The 20430-nt window shown below is 42.9% G+C and overlaps 2 protein-coding genes across 7 annotated transcripts in view; one reads left to right on the forward strand and one right to left on the reverse strand.

Moving 5' to 3' along the window:
* Nucleotides 1-16680, reverse strand: part of FAM118B (family with sequence similarity 118 member B) — a 54069-nt gene extending 37389 nt beyond the window's left edge. For 5 of the 6 annotated variants that reach the window (XM_017527522.2, XM_017527470.2, XM_017527575.2 and 2 more), the window contains exon 1: nt 16578-16680. The gene's annotated coding sequence lies outside the window, so the exon portion shown is untranslated. Of the gene's footprint in view, nt 1-3661; nt 3672-9370; nt 9389-16577 lie in introns of those variants that run through there. The other variant, XM_037736277.1, reaches the window with a different exon arrangement.
* A 44-nt stretch (nt 16681-16724) lies between these two features.
* RPUSD4 (RNA pseudouridine synthase D4) overlaps nt 16725-20430 on the forward strand; it is a 10233-nt gene continuing 6527 nt past the window's right edge. The window contains exons 1-3 of the mRNA XM_017527678.2: nt 16725-16954; nt 17341-17506; nt 18674-18875. Coding sequence (XP_017383167.1) covers nt 16766-16954; nt 17341-17506; nt 18674-18875 — 557 coding nt within the window. The 5' untranslated portion in view covers nt 16725-16765. The remainder of the gene's footprint in view (nt 16955-17340; nt 17507-18673; nt 18876-20430) is intronic.

The raw sequence follows: 20430 nt of genomic DNA on the forward strand, positions 1-20430 counted from the left end.
AAAAAAAAAAAAAAAAAAACCAAAATGCTTAGTAAGTATATCCCACTTAATTTTCACCCCTTTTCACTTCTTTGAGGATTTCTAACTTAAATAACTTAAATAACACTGAAAATTAACAAGTTTTTTTGGCTGGGCGCAGTGGTTCAGACCTATGATCCCAGCACTTTGGGCAGCCCAGGTGCGTAGACTGCTTGAGCTGAGGAGTTCAAGACCAGCTTGAGCAACAAGGTAAAACCCTGTCTGTACCAAAAATACAAAAATTAGCCAGGTGTGGTAGTGCATGTCTGTGGTTCCAGCTACCTAGGAGGCTGAGTTGGGAGGATCACTGGAGCCTGGGAAGTCAAGGATACAGTGATCCATGATCATGCCATTGCACTCCAGCCTGGTGACAAGGTGAGAAGCCATCTCATAAATAAATAAATAACAAATTTTGAAAATTAAAAATTTTACGATTAAAAACCCTCAAGTATAACTGAATGTCCATAGTGATTAAGTGAATTCACTTGGCTACAGCAGGTGAAATGTCTTGGAGGTCCCCAGGCTGTGAGAATGGAATCCAAAACCCATCAATAACAAAACCAGGAACAGAAGGATACAAAAGATAGGAAGTAGACCTGTGTCAGTTGTTTGTTTTTTTTTTTTTTTTTTTGCGACAGAGTGTTGCTCTGTCGCCAGGCACCAGGCTGGAGTGCAGTGGTGCAATCTCCTCTCGCTGCAATCTCCGCCTCCTGGGTTCAAGCAATTCTCCTGCCTCGGCCTCCCGAGGAGCTGGGACTACAGGTGTGTGCCACCACACCTGGCCAATTTTTGTATTTTTTTTTTTAGTAGAGACAGGGTTTCACCATGTTGACCAGGATGGTCTCGATCTCTTGACCTTGTGATCTGCCCACCTCGGCCTCCCAAAGTGCTGGGATTACAGGCGTGAGCCACTGCGCCCGGCCTACAGTTATTTTTAGAATTAAAAGGAAAATAAATGTTGTACAACATTAAGAGTTACAAAAAAAGTCACTCAAGTTCACTTTATTAATCATTACGCAATTACTTTTGAGTTTACATTCAAGTGTACAATATTTTACACAGATACAATGGATTAAAAATAATTGAATAAACACCCATCATAGGTTCTTAATTATATATAAAACCCAGTTATCAGAGTACAAAGTAAAGGGGGATTTAAGAATAAGCTTGGTTTGAGAGCATTCAATTTCTCTCTTTTGTCATTCAACAGTTAATAAATGTAAGTCTACTAAATGCTAGGTTTTTTTGTTTTCTTTTGTTTTTTCTTGGACAGGGTCTCACAAGATCACCCAGGCATGAAAATGGCTCACTGCAGCCTCGACTACCAGGCTTGGTGATTCTCCCACCTCAGCCTCTCAGGTAGCTGGGACTACAGATGCAAACCACCATGCTCAGCTAATTGTATTTTTTTTTTTTTGTAGACACAGGGTTTCACCACGTTTTCCAGGTTGGTCTTCAACTCTCGGGCTCAAGTGATCCACCCACATCAAACTCCCGAAGTGCTGTGGTTACTGCAGCTGGTTACTGCACCTGGCCAACGCTAGGCTCCTGACCTTCCTATTTAGAATGGCAACAGAACTGGAAGCTGGAAGAGGTAGTTGCATTTCCTTTTAAAGAAAAAGAGAGCAGACTAGTAGATCTGGGGGTGATATATGCAGTCCTGCCTGAAGGAAGGAGAGAAAAGGCTTGTTAAATTTCTCAAGGGCCTCTCTAACTCACAGTGATACCAACTCATACCATTTTCCTTTTTGGCTGTCAGAAGAATGTGGACTATTTTTTGCCTCAGAAAGTCAAATATCCATGTTTCTGAACATTTTCTTTAGCAATTTTTTTTCTTTTTTGAGACAGTCTCACTCTGTTGCCCAGGCTGGCGTGCAGTGGTGCAATCTTGGCTCACTGCAATCTTCATCTCCTGGGTTCAAGCAATTCTCCTGCCTCAGCCTCCAGAGTAGCTGGGATTACAGGCATGTACCGCCCAGCTGATTTTTGTATTTTTAGTAGAGATGGGGTTTCACCATGTTGGCCAGGCTGGTCTCGAACGCCTTACCTCAAATGATCTGCCCACCTTGGCCTCAAAAAGCGCTGGGATTACAGGTCTTTAGTAATCATACTTCATGCCAACCTCATGGAAAACTAAGCTGCAAACAATGAACAGCGACTCACAGAACAGGATTCAAACTGATCAACCATGACAAATTGGGGAAGGAATCAATCCGAAGCTTAAGAAACTACAAAAGGATACTTTTAAAAAGGATACCTATAAAAAATAAAATTCAGAAACAACATGGGAAAGAATTAGCTGTGGGTAAGTATGACTGGAAACAGCGCTAGTGATCTCACTGAAGAAACCGGGTGTGCCTCTTTATAAAAAGTATTGTGCATCTGAAACAAAGACAATGCTGATGATCTACACCCATAGAATACATATGATGCACACACAGCTTTGGCAATATTCTACTATAGTGGGCATCGATTAGGACCTTATGAATGTAGTGTGCCAAATTTAAGATTGGAAACTTAGGGAACAAATGGAAAATTTCACTGCATCAAAGAACAGAAAATGTGGATCGTCAAATAAAACACTGGAAAGTATTTGGTGCTACTGAGCTCCAAAGAAACAGGGACCTAAGAAAAGCTGCCCTTAAAGGGCAGTTCTCCCTAAACCCAATCTTCACCCAGTCCCTGCATCTCTTAGAGACAAGTGCACTTGGCATCTTTATCATCCTCTGCTGCAAAGTAGAGCCTTTTGGCTTCTAATATGGAGATCTAGAAACTGGAATAGCAAAAGTCTTCAGTTTCTTATTTACATAAAAGAGACTTTGTTTGTTCAGCTGCCCTATAAACTGCATTTAAGGAACATCTGCATTATTTCCAAATTACCTAATTTGAGTTAAGACATGAGTCTGGGTGTTTATAGGTTACCATCTGCAGAACATTCATGGGATGGAAGTTCTCTGCCTAATTATTCATTTGTTTTGACTTAAGAACTTTTTGAAATTGACTGAGGAGAAACACATTCCTAGAAAGCCAAGATATTCTCACCTTCCCTCCCTCCAGCCACACTGGCCTCTACACTGTTCCTCAAACAGGTCTGGTACGTCCCGATCTTGGGGCTGATGGTTCCTTCTTCCTGGAATGTTCTTTCTCTATATATCTGCACAGGTTCCATGCCTTTACTCAGATCGTACCTTCTCAGTGATGCTACTCTAATCGTCCTATTTAAAATTATACCCCCACCCTGTTAGCTGTTCTACTTTTTATTTCACAGCACACAGCAAAACATATGAATTATGTTTATTAGTAGTATGACTCTAATTGTTTTGAAACAGGTTCGTGCTGTGTCACCTAGGCTGGAGCATGGTGGCATGATCATGGCTCACTGCAGCCTTCACCTCCACGGGGCTTAAGCAATCCTACCATCTTAGCCTCCCAGTGCTACAGGTGCATGCCACCATACAGGGCTAATTTTTTTGTATTTTGTAGAGATGGGGTTTCGTCATGTTGTTCAGGCTGGCCTTGAACACCTGGGCTCAAGAAATTCACCTGCCTCAGTCTCCCAAAGTGCTGGGATTAGAGGTGTGAGTCACTGCACCCGGCCCTAATTACATTTATTGTTATCCGCCTCCTCCATTGGAATGTAAGCCATGCAAAGACAGGGATTCTTTGTTTAGTTTATGGATGTAGTCCAAGAGTACAGAACAGTGCCTGGTACATAGTAGGCATTCAGATATTTATTTAACAAACTAGCTCAAATGAAAGAACACCCTGTAACTGCTTTTAATAAGGACCATAAAAAGCCATTTTAGTTTTTAAATGGAACAAATGGGAAAACTGTACACAAATAAATCAATATTGAGACTATCATTTTTCAGATATGCCAGTGGTCCCAACAGTGAATGTAATCTGATTCTAGAACGCAGAAGAAAATTTCAACTTAAGGTTCCCAGACTATTGTCTGGCACCATAACATTTTATATATAGATCACTTTATAACTCAAGTCTCTGATGTCTACGCTGTAAACTGATTTTTAAGGGTTGATTCTTAGGGGAAGAACTATTTCTGGCAAATGATTCAAGGGCACCAGTATTTCAAGCTAAGAAATGAGTTTCTCTTATTTTACATATTAAATCTATCTAAAATACTTTACAATTAGAGAAAAAGGACAAACTTATGTAGCAGCAACAGAGATTTCAAAACACAAATTGGGTTGTCATGTTTTAAAACCATTCCATGGCTTCTCACTGTGTTTGATAATATTATAGTCCTCATTGTGGCTACGAGACCTGGCGTGACCATCCACAGGACATCCATCCAGCCCCTCCCTTACTCGCTGGGCTCTTGAGGCTCACAGGGCTCTTTCAGCAGCTTGAACACCGCCCCCACCCCCCCAACCCCCAAGTTCCCGGCTTGCAGCCTTTCCTCAGAGCAGTATTCTGTACGGGCCTCCCCACAAGCTCCTCCTTGGCATCTCAATTTAAATGTGACCATCTGTAGCCTGACTTTCCACTTACTTTACTACAAGTTCATTTATACTTCGGTTCCTAGTTTGTATGTCTCAGTACTTGCAATTATTGGCCTCTACCACACGAATAAAAGCCCTTCTAGAACGAGTACAGTGTCTAATTTATTTATCATCGTAACCCTATCCTGTAACATAGTTCCTGTTATACAGTAAGTATTTATAAGGTGTAGAAAATGTTCAAATATTTGCTGATTGAATGAGTGTGTATCTACCATTAATTAAAGCCTAAGGGATCAACTGATATTGATTGATTGATTGATTGAGATGGAGTTTCGCTCTTGTCGCCCAGGCTGGAGTGCAGTGGTGTGATCTCTGGGACTACAGGCATCCACAACTTTGCTGGCTAATTTTTGGTGTTTTTAATAGAGACAGGGTTTCACCATGTTGGCCAAGCTGGTCTCGAATTCCTGACCTCAGGTGATCCGCCTGCCTTGGCCTCCCAAAGTGCTGGGATTGCGCACCCAGCCAGGGATCAATTGATATTTCTAATTTCCTGAGCTGCAACAATGAGGATCAGTGGGTAAAATTGTAGTATTTTTTTATCCAAACAAATACCTTCTGTGGCTGACAGCCACCACTCACCTGTTGAAAGCTGTTTATCCCTAAATGGAAAAAATTTCACCTGCTTTGGAGGAGTGTCTTTATCTTTTACTTAGTTTTATCCTTTCCAACAACAAGAAATCAGGATCACATAGGACTTTTGTTGAAAGTCTATAGCTTTGTTTTCTATTACGTACTAGACATGGAGTCAGTGTCCATGTTTTTAAGACACAAAACAATACTGTCTCACAAAAATGAACAAGCCGTGTGCCACACCCTTAACAAGTCTACACCTTTGGAGAAACAGGACTATAAACAAATCTTTATAACATGTTTGTGCCAAGTTTAATATGCCTGGATGAGGTACCAAGGGGATGAGCATTTCTGCCTGAGGAACATCAAGGAAAGCTTTATGGGAGATAAATACCCTTATGGCAAAATTCAATGAAATTGTTGGTGTTTATCCTCCTCTGCCTCCTGGAAACACCGGACACTGAAATCCACCTCGTCTTTTCCTGGTTTCCCTCCCTGCCAGTGGGAGGTCTTCCCTGTTTCCTGAATGTTAAGGATCCACAGGGCTCTATCCTCTATTCACTTCCCTTCCCACCCCATTCATTCCTAGACCTTAAAACACCAACTAAATGCTAAGGACTCCCAAAATGCTACCTGCAGTTCAGATCTCAGTTGTGCTTCAGGCCCAGGAGATACCCATTTAAGTTTCAGTCAGGCAACCCTTCAATACTGAAGGGTACTTTCAGACTGTGTTTCAAACTTAAAAGCCAAAAAACAGTTCAACAACCTGCTCCTTATCCTAGGTTATACAGGTCTCTGAATAGTAGAAATAAGCTACGTGGTAATATTTATAGGCCATTATTTCTTTCTGTTTTAAGCACCAACATATGTATTTACTGATTTTGAAAAAACTATCATATACTTTAGAATAATGTATTTAGATCATTCCCAAACAAGAGAATATGAACTAAAGGGAATAAAGTAAATCTGTAACCTTAAAATAAAATAGCATGATATTTAGCCAGGCGCGGTGGCTCACGCCTGTAATCCCAACACTTTGGGAGGCCGAGGAAGGTGGATCACGAGGTCAGGAGTTCAAAATAGTGAAACTCTGGCCAAAATAGTGAAACCCTGTCTCTACTAAAAATACAAAAAATTAGCCGGGTGTGGTGGTGGGCACCTGAAATCCCAGCTGTTTGGGAGGCTAAGGCAGGAGAAGTGCTTGAACCCGGGAGGTGGAGGTTGCAGTGAGCCAAGATTGTGCCACTGCACTCCAGCCGGCAACAGTGTAAGGCTCCCATCTCAAAAATAAAAATAAAAAATAAAAAAAAAAGCTTGATATTCTTTTCAGGATTTTCTTTTTTTCCTAATGAAAATTAACCGAAAATTAATATTCTCTTTTTTTTTCTCTTTTTGAGTCTCATTCTGCCATACAGGCTGGAGTGCAGTGGCTTGATCTCAGCTCACTGCAGCCTCTACCTCCCAGGTTCAAATGATTCTCCTCTCTCAGCCTCCTGAGTAGCTGGGAATACAGGACCATGCCACCATGTCTGGATAATTTTTGTATTTTTAGCAGAGATGGGGTTTCACCATGTTAGCCAGACTAGTCTCGAACTTCTGGCCTCAAGTGATCTGTCTGCCTCAGCCTCTCAAAGTGGTGGGATTACAGGTGTGAGCCACTGCGCCCGGCCTACTATTCTCTTTGATCTGAAGGTGAAGAGAGAGCTGAAAGCACTGTTTAGATCTGAAATAAGAATCTGAAAGCTCTTAAAACAACAAGAACAACAACGACAACAACAACAAGGCATTATCTGTCACCAAAGCCATCAGCACAACTAGAAAGCCCAGGCTACTTAGGAGAAATAGCTCTAAAAACATTGCTTTGCCGAGCAGGTAGCATCAGTCTTTTTTGTTTGAGATAGTCTTCTTCTGTTGCCCAGGATGGAGTGTGGTGGCACAATCATGGTTCACTGCAGAATCAAACTCTGGGGTTCAAGGGATCCTCCTATCTCAGCCTCCTGAGTAGCTGGGACTACAGGTAAGCACCACCACACCTGGCTAATTTTTAAATTTTTCTGTAGAGATGGGGTCTTGCTATGTTGTCCCGGCTGGTCTTGAACTCCAGGCCTCAAGCAATCCTCTTGCCCTGGCTTCCCAAAGTGTTGGGATTACAGGCATGGGCCACCAAGCCCAGTCAAGCATCAGTCTTTAAAAAAAAAAAAAAAAAGTGGCCAGAGAAAACAATTGAGGGTATTTAAAAAAAAGAGAGAAAATGGGTTAGGGAGACTAAAAACATACTTTCCTAAGGAAGTGAAAGAGGTCAGTGGAAGACCGAAGAGGACTTTCAGGGAGCAGCCAGAAAGCTGTCAGCCTGGGCCCAAGGGAGGCAGGTGGACACTTCATTCAGGAAAAAGAGAGCACCTTTCCCCCAGATTTGAAAGTAGCAAATCACTGCAGGAAGCATGTAAAGAACAATTATGAAAGAAAGAGCAAAATGAAGTCCCCCTTCATCCAATGTGGAGCTAACCACTGCTGACATTAGGGTTTATGTGCAGAAAAGCAGTTTTTAAGAGGAACTGTGGGAATAAGTCTGAGCATCCTGGGTTCATGGTCATATCAATTCTAAAAACCTCATTCATTGGAGTTTGCCCTTGCTTTTCTTATTTTTTTTTTTTTGAGACAGAGTCTCACTCCGTCACCAGGCACCAGGCTGTAGTGCAGTGGCACAACCTCGGCTCACTGCAACCTCTGCCTCCCAGGTTCAAGCAATTCTCCTGCCTCAGCCTCCCAAGTAGCTGGGACTACAGGTGTGTGCCACCACACTCAGCTAATTTTTTTGTATTTTTAGTAGAGATGGGGTTTCACCATGTTGGCCAGGATGGTCTTGATCTCTTGACCTCGTGATCGACCTGCCCCTGCTTTTAAACCATAAATCTTCTTATATATAAGCACCGCCCCCCCTTTTTTGGGGGGACAGAGTCTCGCTCTATTACCAGGCTGGAGTGCAGTGGCACGATCTCAGGTCATTACAACCTCGGCTTCCTGGGTTCAAGCAATCCTCCTGCCTCAACCTCCCAAGTAGCTGGGACTACAGGCATGCACCACCACGCCCAGCCCAGCTAATTTTTGTACTTTTAGTAGAGAAGGGGTTGCACAATATTGGCCAGGATGGTCTCTATCTCTTGACCTCGTGATCTGCCTGCCTCGGCCTTTCAAAGTGCTAGGATTACAGGCATGAGCCACCACACCTGGCTAGCTCCTCCTTTTTTTTTAAAAAAAGTGCTTCTTTCATTCAATGTCTTATTAAAAAAAAAAAAAAAAAAAAACTCAAGCACTGCTTGAGTTTTTTTTTGTTGTTGTTTTGACAGAGTTTTGTTCTTGTTGCCCAGGCTGGAGTGCAGCACAATCTTGGCTCATTGCAACCTCTGTCTCCCAGGTTCAAGCGATTCTCCTGTCTCAGCCTCCCGAGTAACTGGGACCACAGGCATGCACCTCCACACTGGGCTAATTTTGTATTTTTTGTAGTGACAGGATTTCTCTATGTTGGTCAGGCTGGTCTCAAACTCCTGACCTCAGATGATCCACCCTCCTCAGCCTCCCAAAGTGCTGGGATTACAGGCGTGAGCCACTGTACCTGGCCGAGGTTTTTTTTTTTTAAGTTAATTTTAATAAGTACAGTAGTGCCTGTTTTCTGCAGTAGAACAAAGAAAGAAGCAGTCTATTTCTAGTGTCTGGGGGTAGGGAGGCACTGGGGATGAGCAGGAATCTAGGAAGAGTCAACGGAGGGTAGACACACCCCAGTCCCATGGACGAGACTTTTGTGGAGTCTGTAAAACTGCAGTGAAGTACTCAGTTCTGGCAACAGATGTCAAACCTGTTCCTTAGCAAGACAGCTAAAAAGAGAGTGTTTCTTACACGCTCTGTTAATGTGACTTTTAAGGCATATAAACAATAGGGAGGCCCTGCCTCTACAAAAATTAAAAAATTAGCCATGCATGGTGGCACATGCCTGTGATTCCAGCTACTTGGGAGGCTGAGGTGAGAGGATCGCTTGAACCCAGGGCGTCGGGGCTGCAATGAGTCATGATCATGCCCACTCCAGTCTGAACAAAAGAGAAAGATCCTCTCTCTTTCTCTCTCAAAATAAATAAATAAATAAATAAGATAAACAAACAAGAGCTGAAGGATAAGCTTCTAAAAAAATGAAGAAAACAAGAAATTTGTGCTTCTTATGTGATATTACTGTGCTGCACTCTGTGACACTAAAAATATAAAACATGATAACTTCTGTTCTTAAGTGTTTACCTTTTAATCTTTTTCCAAGTACCCTATTAAAATGGCAACAGAGGAGTTTTTCTTTTTTCAAGGTATAAAACCAAGAACGTGAGGTGCAGGAGAGAAGCACTCAATTTTTCAATGAATTTTTGTAGATGGAAAGCAAGCTTTAAATGCAGACCTTAAAATGTGGATTGGCATAGTCTATTAACTAATGCACAAATTCTCTTCCTGACCCCCTGCTAAGCCAGAGCACTATCTATTTTCATCTATTTTCTCCACCTCCAAATCCAGAGGTTTAGAGAAAAATGAACTGAAATCTGAAATGGGTCTAGAATAAAATACATCAACAGGAGCAACGACGAACTGAAAATACAGATTACGTCAAAAGATGCATACCAAAAGGTTCTCCAAGCCCCTGTCATTGTCCCAGCAACCAATGCATTGTCAGCTAAAGAAATACTGGCAAACATATACATTTGTACAAACATACACACAAAACTCATATATACCAATCACCCTATAGTAATGCCTACCACCCAACGAGACCCATCCTGGGAATTTAAAGTCACAAAAAAAACGAAACAAAAATGAACAGTCACAATTATTAGACATTTGAAGAAATGCTATGATAAAAGAAGTAATTTATTCTTTTTTTTTTTTGAGACAGAGTTTTGCTCTTGTTACCCAGGCTGGAGTGCAATGGCGCGATCTCGGCTCACCGCAACCTCCGCCTCCCGGGTTCAGGCAATTCTCCTGCCTCAGCCTCCTGAGTAGCTGGGATTACAGGCACGCGCCACCATGCCCAGCTAATTTTTTGTAGTTTTAGTAGAGGCAGGGTTTCACCATGTTGACCAGGATGGTCTCGACCTCTCGACCTCGTGATCCACCCGCCTCGGCCTCCCACAGTGCTGGGATTACAGGCTTGAGCCACCGCGCCCGGCAGTAATTTATTCTTTAAAGAAATTATTAAGCATCTATTCATTGCCAGGCACTGTTTTAGAAGCTGGTGTTAAAGAGGTTAACAAAACAAACAAAACCCCTGCCCTCACGGCATTTTTATTTTAGTGGTGAGGGAGACAAGTAAATAAATACGTGGGATGCTAGATGGTGGGAAGCGCTCCTGGAGAGAAACGACGTACGGAAGTGAGATGGGGATCTGCACTTCTCAATCCAGCGCTCTCCTCACTGAGGTGACATTTAAACAAAGATTTGTGGATTCATCCAAAGTGAGGTGAGGGAGCAAGTCACTGGATATCTGAGGGAAGACATATCCAGACAGAGGCACAGGGGCAAAGGCCCATATCACCAGGAGGAAATGGAGCCCATGCAGAGGAAGGAAACCAAAACACTACAATGGGCCCTCAGAGCCCACCATATCCACATAACAAGAATGGATATTGCAAAAAGGTATCAAGAAAAAATTAAAGATTGAGCAAAAAAATCACAGAAACAGTATAAGAAAACATCCCATAACAAGAGGACATGCATTTCCAGAATCAAACTGTCCATGAGAACTCAGCAAAACAGCTGAGTACAAACCCACACCATGCTGTTAATACACATCATACAGCTGCAGAACACCAGGGATAGAGAATATCTTCAAAGCTTCCAGAAGAGGAGAAAACAAACCAAATACAGTCACATAAGAAGGATTTGAATCACCATGTCTCTAGAGCAATTACAGATACCAGAACACAGTACAGCAATGCCTTCAGCATTCTGTGAGAACACGATTTCCAATTTAGAATTACGTAACTGCCAAACTATCAAACAAGTGTGTGGGCAAAACAAAGTCATTCAAATACTTCTTAGAAATAACTGGAGTAAGTGCTTTGAAAAAAAAATGACATAAGCCCGGAAATAGGAAGATACGGTTCCTGCACAGGAAAGGGCAGCTCCGGGAGGATACCAGGGTAGCTGCTCTTGAGAGCAACAGTAAAGGCAGGAGGAGGAGGCGGCGGGGCTCTAATAAACAGACTTGGGCTCACAGAAAATGTTACTGGTAAGAATGTGACAAATATATTGGAGCATTTGGGGAAAAATTAACAGCAGGTACTTGAAAAACACAGGTGAAGGCCAACCTACACACCAGGAGGAACACACTGTAATAGATCATCTAGCTCACAGTGAACAGTATTTGACAAAGGTGCAAGTACATAAAAGCTCCCTGTTTTAGCAAAAAATTTACAATAGAACTATACTGGGGGTAGAGGGCATGGAAAAATAGGAAAGTGGTGGGATGCAAGAGCTAAATACTAATCTATGGCAACAAGAAATCAACAGACCAAACATGAGGGGAAAACCAAGAAAGAATAACAAACCAACTATTTAGCAACAAGAAGATACAGCAGACCCTCAGAAAACATTCTTCTTTGACCTCGTTTTTTCATAACATTAATGAGAAAATAAGTGCTGGCTGAGGTCACCGTCTGTGTGGGTTTTCTCCAGATATGCTGCTTTCCTCCCACGTCCCAAAGAGATGTACCTATTAGGTTACCTAGTGTGTCTATATGGTCCCTGTGTTTGTGTGTGCATGCACGCACACCTTATGGGATATATGGTGTCCTGTCCAGGGCTGGCTCCGGCCTTGTGCTCTAAGCTGCCGGCATAGGCTCTAGCCACCTGTGAGCCTGAGCTGGAAAATGCATGAATGACTACAAATTACCATCAATAAAAATCTGCAAAGTCTCTGGTAATCATCCAAATGCACAACAATAACTGATGTGGCACAAAAGCTCTCAGTGAGCCTGCCCTATGGGTGGTTGTTTTGGAACTGAGCATGGTGGTAGGAGATGCTTCTGACAATTTTCACTTTGCGCACATTTATTCCTTGATTTAACCCACCACCACTATGACTGCAGCAACTTACTGACTCACCAAAAAGTGGGTGAATATCTTACTTGTTTCAGTATTTCATAGTAGAAATGTTTTGGTCTTTATTTAGAAGTTGGGTATGATTTTGTGACCAGAAAAATGGCATAGAAACTATATGGTAAAACTGGTTTTGTCATATGGTGTTTTAAGAATACTGATGATGTTGACAACTTACGTAAAGACAGAAAAAGAGGAAAATAATTGAGTGGTTGCCTCTAAAAAATGGGACTGCGAGATAGGAAGGGCAGAGAAATGGTTTTTGTTTTGTTTTGGTTTTTTGAGACGGAGTCTCACTCTGCTACCCAGGCTGGAGTGCAACGGCGCGATCTCCGCTCACTGTAACCTCCAGCTCCCTTGTTCAAGAGATTCTCCTCCCTCAGCCTCCCAAACAGCTGGGATTACAGGTGCATGCCACCATACCCAGCTAATTTTTGTATTTTTAGTAGAGACAGCGTTTCACCATGTCAGCCAGGCTGGTCTCAAACTCCTGACCTCAGGCAATCCACCTGCCTCGGCCTCCCAAAGTGCTGGGATTACTGGTGTGAGCTATCACACCTGGCCTGAGAAACTTTTCACTGTAGCTGCAGCCTCGGCTTCCTGGGCTTAAGTGATCCTCCCACCTCAGCCTCAAGGGCAGCTAGGATCACAGGTGCGCCACCAAGCCCAGCTAATTTTGTGATTTTCTGTAGAGAAGAGGTCTTGCTGTGTTGCCCAGGTGATCTCAAACTCCTGGGCTCAAAAGATCCTCCCACCTAGGCCTTCCAAAGTGCTAGGATTAAGGTGTGAGCCATGTGCCCCACCCCATTTAGGAAATCTTAAGGTATATTCCAACACCACTCAAGGAAGTAACTTCCAAATATAAACATTAGCTCTGTGGCATAAAGTTAAATTCTGGGGACAAGAGAAGAATCCAGTTTCTTAGTGTCAATACTAAATGTATTCAAGATAAATCTGAAATAAATCCACAAATCAGGGCTGAAAGAGAAGTACTTAAGTATCAGTGGAAAATCTTCGTAGACTAGAAACTTAGAGTTGCAAAGATCTTTTAAATGACAAAAAACTGAAGCCCAAATTATTTGTTCAAGTTCACAGGGCTGAACTGGGACTAGTCTACACCTCCTGGCTCCCGATGACTGCACTTTCCAGGACACCTCCTGAGAGCTCCTGCTAATTACCTCCTTTAATCTCTCTAAAACTATAAAACAATGAAGTACTTCCTGCTCTTCGAGGAAACGGGATCACTGGTTAATCTGCAACTAGCAAATCACAGTTTGAGGAGGTGTAACTTAACTTTACGCCACTAATTAATCTTACATTTGTGATAAACACAAGTTCCTTTATTAGTCAGTCCTTGTTTATACCTGTGAAACACAAAGGCAGCCTTTTTCTTCCTGCACAGACTGGGAAATATCTTTAAAAAGAAACTATCAAGTTCTTCTTTACATGGTTATTTTGGGGGCACATATTATGATATATTAAAATCAATGTAAATAAGCCATGTTTGAACAGAGCTGTACTCTGCAAGAATGAAGGAATCACTAAGAGAATTTTCTTTCTTGTTCTCAGAAAACAGTTTAGACAAGAGGAGTTCCCAACAAATGGACTGTGACATTGGCACAGAAGTGAACTGACTAAAAAAGGACCAGCTGAATGCGGAAGTGGGAGGAGGCAACATAGAGATAAAAAAAAAAAAAAAAAGAGTTTTTTGCAGTGGCAGTATGGAAGCCAATGAGGTTAATCTCAGGGGTGATTATTGCTCTTTGAAAATTGAAGGAAAAAAAAAAAAAGACATGAAATTGCATAAATTCTTTATGCTGAGAACAACTCTATTTTAAATCATCAAGTGCCTAAACTCACAGGAGAAACATTAAGGAAGTGGTAACTTATGTACCCACACTGGCTAAAGCTGTACTGTCAAACCAAACAAAAACTTTGAATTCTTTAAATTTCTCTACAAAATTTCAACAAGACAAACCTAAAAGTTCCTTCTCCAGGGGAAAGGGACCACCGTTTTTATTCTTAGTCACTAAGTGTGTGCTTTGAGTTCACTTGAAACCCAGGCGCACAAGCTCTGTGTCACTAGCAATGACATATGAGTTGGTTCATTTTGTTTCCTGCCACAGAAGGCCAATTCTGCAAGAACAGGTGTAGTTTCTTGAATGCCATAAGGTTAGTGTAGAAACAGGTTCTCCTATCCCCCACACAAAACCACAAATGTGCTGTACACAAAACCACAAATGTGCTGTACCCAAAACAAGTTTTTAATTAATGTAATGATATGAATTTAAGTCTTGATGTCAAAATTTCAGGGTCCTTGGAAAAGGGAGCTTCAAGTATCTAAGCAACACGTGATGTTCAACTATTTAGTGAAATTAGAACCCAGGTCTGGAGCATGGAAGGTAATAATTCTTTTAGGGTGGAATTTCTCAGCTTTTATAGATCTCTGTCCTACTGGTAAATTTGTGTGTGTCGGGGGAGGGGGGATGACAGGAGAAACATATGTTGTTTACCACTTCCCCTGGAATTCTTTGCATTTATATCTGATCTGCATTTACACCTGCCTTATAACAGAAACATACACAAGCCTTGCTTCTTTCCCACTTTACAAATATATCTGCCTCTACCTTCATTCTTCAGGCTAAACATTGACAGAAATAAGACAATTCAAAATGTTCAGACACACCTAGCGCACATTTATGATGCACTTCAGCCATCTAACAGATGAGTTTACTATGTGCCAGGTGAGTGGATTTAAAAAAAAGAGTCTTGGCCCGGCGCGGTGGCTCACGCCAATAATCCCAGCACTTTGGGAGGCCGAGGTGGGCGGATCATAAGGTCAAGAGATCAAGGCCATCCTGGCCAACATGGTGAAACCCCCCATCTCTACTAAAAAGCACGCGCCTGTGGTCCCAGCTACTCGGGAGGGCGAGGCGGAAGAATCGCTTGAACTCAGGAGGCGGAGGTGCAGTGCGTCGGATTGCGCCACTGCACTCCAGCCTGGCTACAGAGCAAGACTCTGTCTCAAAAAAAAAAAAAAAAAAAAAGAGTCTTCCAGGGACCCACAGATCAACAGTAGCTGCCAAGAGTATGCCTTGACCTGCATAACTCATAATCCATTCAAACTTAAAAGTACAGTTACAGGTTAGGGGAAAAAGACCACGGAATGAAGTATGACCTCATCACTGACCACCTGGATTGTAGCTAGTTTTCATGCTATCAATGAACCCTTTCCTTTTCCATCTGTCCGGCATTCAACTGCGAGATTCAGAATTCCACTTTCAAGGAGTCTCTGTCTACGAAAGAAGCTTCAAAGCCTCCCCACTACTTAACACCTCTAGTTAAAACTCTTCTTCAACTTGAATCTTCTATGGGTAGCTCCACCTGATCAACTTTGTAGCTTGTTGGTATGGCTCCCTTCTGCCAATCCCCTTCGGACGTGCAGAACCCAAATCTAATTTAACTACCCGTTCTCTAATAAACTCCTCAGGCAGCCCTCGTTCTAGCAGTCTTAAAAAATTGTTTCCTCTATCGTCACAGATCCATTAGTTTTCAGGACATTCTTTCTGAACTCAGCATAAGCCTTCCTCTTAACAAATGGCAGGTGTAGCCCAGTTATTTTTAACGCTACCATCACAAACAGATGTTTATCTTCCCAGCCACCCCTGAGTGAAATCAGAGGGAGTCGCGTGCAGTTTGGGAAAGGGAATCCCAACATCGCATCTCGTGAGAAAGGGTTTGGTGTGGTTGCAACTATGGAGAGGAAAAATAAAGGAAACAGGAAAAGTGAAGGTCTGTGCTCCGTATACTTTCAGTCTTTTCTTTAGGAGGAGTAGGGAAGGTAGGGAGGAGCCCCAAGAAATGAATTATTGAGGAAGGACAGAAAAAAACACATTGCTCCCTAAGTAGGAAACAGGGGCTGGGGGCCCTAGATAAACGAAGGGACCGTCATCCTTAGAAGAGGAGGACAGGTTACAACGTGAAACCGAGTCTGGGAGTTGGAAGACGAAGGGTGGAGAGGCTACAGAGATCCGGGCATCCGATCAAGAGGGTACCCGACGCGTCCCGCAGGGGACTGGCGGATAACCGGAGACTGAGTGGCTAAGAGGGACGGCGTCGGCGCCTAAGAGGGCTCTGGGAAGAGCGTTTATGGGACATCGCTTCTAAAGGGGCGCGGGGGCGGGAAGGAGCTTTTGGGTGGGATCGTGTACCAAAAGGAGAAGCGACTCTCAGACCAGTGCTCTTCTTGAGCGGAAATCCCGGGGAAGCGGAAAACGTTAAAGTGTTGAGGCACCAGAATGTCCCAGCCCTAGCCCGGCTTCCCTACTGACTCACCGCGTCTTCTCCAAACGCCACCGCTCCAGCTGCAGCTACCGGCCGGCGCAGCCGCACTGAGCGCGCACCGACCCACGTGACTCGCCCAGGCTCCACCCCGCACGTGACCCGCAGAGCCCACCCACTCCCGCCTCCCTCTCGTATCCCTTCTCCGCGTGGTCTTGGCTCGCCCCGCCCTTCCTAGCAAGATGGCGGCTCCCAGGTGGAGCGTGTTGGGCTTCTGGATCCGGGGAAACAGCCAGGGTTTAGGGAGTGTCTTAATTCTCATCTCAAAGCCATTTTGTTCCGCTGCCGCTGCCTCTGAGCCCTTAAATGCTCAGAGATTAGCGGAGAAGCTCAGAGCCCAGAAACAGGAACAAGTCACAAAGAAGGAGCCGGTGAGTGCGAAAAGACCACAACTCCCAAAAGGCAGTGCGCTCATTGGTTTCCCAGACGGGGAGTAGGTAGAAGGGTCCTCTGACTGCGTGTAAGTCAATACCCTGGACGCAAGGTGGGAGAGTCGGGAGAAGGCGAAGGGGAGGGGTCAGTAAGGGTACGGTGTTTTCTCTTGAGCTGGGTCTTTGGTTACTGTCAGGCTCGGTCCTAACCACTGCGTGGCTACGCAGGTTAGTCAGACGCGTACCCCTGCTCTCAAGTTGCTCGAGGAAGGCGCGGGTCTGATGCAAAGATAGTCACTCCCTACTTAGATTCTCACCCAGACCTTTATGGAAAGTCTTCTTCCCGCTTCCGCACCAGGCATTCCCCACCGCTCCTTTCTCCCTAGGTGTCCACAAATCCTGTTCAGCGGAGAGTGCAAGAATTAGTGCGGTACACACAGCAGCTACAGCGAGTCCACCCTAACGTGCTTGCTAAGGCACTAACCCGAGGAATTCTCCACCAGGACAAGAACCTTGTGGTCATCAATAAGCCCTACGGTCTCCCTGTGCATGGTAAGGATCACGTGGGAAAGGGGAAGCTGCTTTCTGCTACAATCGAGGAAAACTGACACGTTAATTGTGGTGCACTCTGAAGCCTTGCATTCAAATTAATTAAACCTTTGTAGACTACCGTCCAATATAAGGAACCACCCAGGACACAGAAATAAATAAGAGCCCTCACTTTCCAAACATCTGACAATAAACAGCAATTCGTGGAATATGCTGTGTGCAGACTACAGGGACCACTGTAGAGATATGCAAAGGCTGTGTGCTTCTAGACTAAAGGTTATCTTCCATCAACACTGGGAATGAGAAAATGATACATAAGAAATAAGGCTGTGTGTGTGTGTGTGTGTGTGTGGGGTGTGTGCACGTTTGTTTGTTTTGGAGTATACATAACATACAACCCTAGAGTGACTGGAATTTAGTGTATACTCAAATGTTTCAACAAATGTCGAGTGTAGTTGTCAGGAACAGCTGAGGTGAGTCAGGAAAGATTGATTTAAAAAATGCTTTTGTGAAATAATTTTGCAGAGGGAGAAGGCCCATTTTAATTAGAAGAAGGTAATGCTTTTTGGGGTGATACGGAGATAGTCATTCATAAAGACAAGGAATTGAATCAGACATTGCCCAGTGTTTCTGTAATTTTTTCTCGCTTGATTTTTACAACAGCCTTTTGCCTTCCCATTCCCCAAAGAAGTTGTTTTCCAGATATTTACATTTTATAACAAGAAAGCAAAGTTGGAAAGAGAAGTAATGTTTCCAAGGTCGAAGGGCTAGTAAGAAGAGTAGAGTAGAACCCCAGGAATGTCTAACCCCAAAGCCCATCATCTTAATCACTCTTATTTAATGCTTCTCAAGGGCCTCATGGTCTTGCAAAAGATGTCTGAGATGAAAGCCACATGCTCTAGAACGGTGCTTCTCAAACTTCAATATGCTTATGAATCACTTGGGCAGCTTGTAAAATGCAGATTCTGATTGAGTAGTCTAGGTTGGGAGCTGGATATTCATTTCTAATTAGCTCCCTGGACATGCCATTGTTGCTAGTCTCTGGACCACCCTTCAGTAGTAAAGCTCTAGAAAATATTAACAGTTTATCCATTAAGGGCTTTTCTTCCCAGTAATTCTTTGGTAAGATCTTTTTCTGGCCACTCAAACCTCTGGCTTTCTCCTTCTTAGGTGGCCCTGGGGTCCAGCTCTGCATCAGTGATGTACTACCTATCCTGGCAAAGATGCTTCATGGCCACAAGGCAGAGCCCTTGCACCTGTGCCACCGGCTGGACAAGGAAACCACAGGCGTAATGGTGTTGGCTTGGGACAAGGACATGGCACATCAAGTCCAAGAGTTGTTTAGAACCCGTCAGGTGGTGAAGAAGTACTGGTATGAGGCCTGCTGATGGCAGGTGGTATAAGTGGAGGCATTTCTTTCCTCTATTTATTCATTAAAGAGCAGAAACTCCCATTAATAGAAGGCACTGCTCTAGGACCTGTGAGATTATGAAAAGTGTGTGAAACAGCTTTGGTGCTTAGAATAGTAAGCCTGATAGAACAATGGTTCTTAATTCTGGTGTACATCAAAACTATCAAAAATTGATTATACAAACATGGGCTGGGCATGGCGGCTTATGCCTATAATCACAGCACTTTGAGAGGCAGAGGTAGGAGGATCACTTTAGGCCAGGAATTGGAGATCAGCCTGGGCATCATAGTGACAGCTTTTCTCTATAAAAAGTAAAAACTTAGCCCAGTATAGTAGCATATACCTGTAGTCCCAGCCACTTGGGAGGCTGAGGAGGGAGGATCATTTGAGCCCAGGAGTTTGAGGTTACGATGAGCTGTGATCGCACCACTGCACTCCAGCCTGGATGACAGAGTAAGACCCTGTTTCTAAAGAAAAAGTAAACAATTAATTATACAAGTAATATATGATTTTATTCCTGTGCTAAAAATAATCAAACAACAAAGATAGTGTGAAAAACTCCTGGAGAATCCACCCACTCTGCCATTCTAGTCTTTTTCCTTGAGGTAACAACCCATGTAATCAGTTTTGTTTTTATTCCTCTGGTTCTTACTCAATGCGTTTACATACATGTCTAGTGTATACAGTGTGTGTGTGTGTGTGTGTGTGTAGATATGTACATACATATTTCTATATATATCCCACTGTAGAATTTACATTATACTTTTTTCCCCTGCTCAACTCTATGTCTTGGAGATCTTCCATGTTAGCACGGAGAGGTTTACCTCAATGTTTTTAATAGAAAAAAGATAGATTAGCAAAAAGGAAATCCTCTACTCCCCATCTGTGCAGTTCCTTTCCCCAGGGGCAATCGCTGTGACTGGCGTCTTGTCCAGAGTTATCCGGCATATACAAGCATATTACTGTATGGCAGTGTATTTTATACACCGTTTTGTACCCTGCAGTTTCACTCAGGTTATATATCTTAGAGCATTTTGTGTTGTACATTTAGAGCTGTCTCCTTTTTAATTGCTCTGTGAAATAAGACTGTATGGATGGATATTTAGGTAGTTTCTCATTTTTCAGAGCCTATTGTAAAGAATATGTGAATGTATTTTTAGGGTAAATTTCTAAAAATTGAATCGCTGGGCTGAATGGTGTGTATATTTAAAATTTTAATAGTACTCACATTGTTCTCCACAAAGGTTTTATCAGTTTACATTCCCACCAGCAGTGGTGAGTACCCACCTCCCCTTATCAGCCAAAGCATTTTTAAAGGGTTTGCCACTGTGATAAGTTTAAAAAAAAAAAAAAAAGATATTTTCTATTTCCTTGTATAATAGTGATGTTGCTTATCAATTTACATGTTTATTGGCTATTTGAGTTTCCCTTTTGGGGAATAGACTATTTCTTTTGCCTATTTTTCTGTTTGGCTGTTTCTTTTCTTTTCTTTCTTTTTTTTTTTTTTTTTTTTTTT

The sequence above is a fragment of the Cebus imitator genome, unplaced genomic scaffold (assembly GCF_001604975.1).
Source record: "Cebus imitator isolate Cc_AM_T3 unplaced genomic scaffold, Cebus_imitator-1.0 Scaffold0, whole genome shotgun sequence".
Taxonomy (NCBI): domain Eukaryota; kingdom Metazoa; phylum Chordata; class Mammalia; order Primates; family Cebidae; genus Cebus; species Cebus imitator.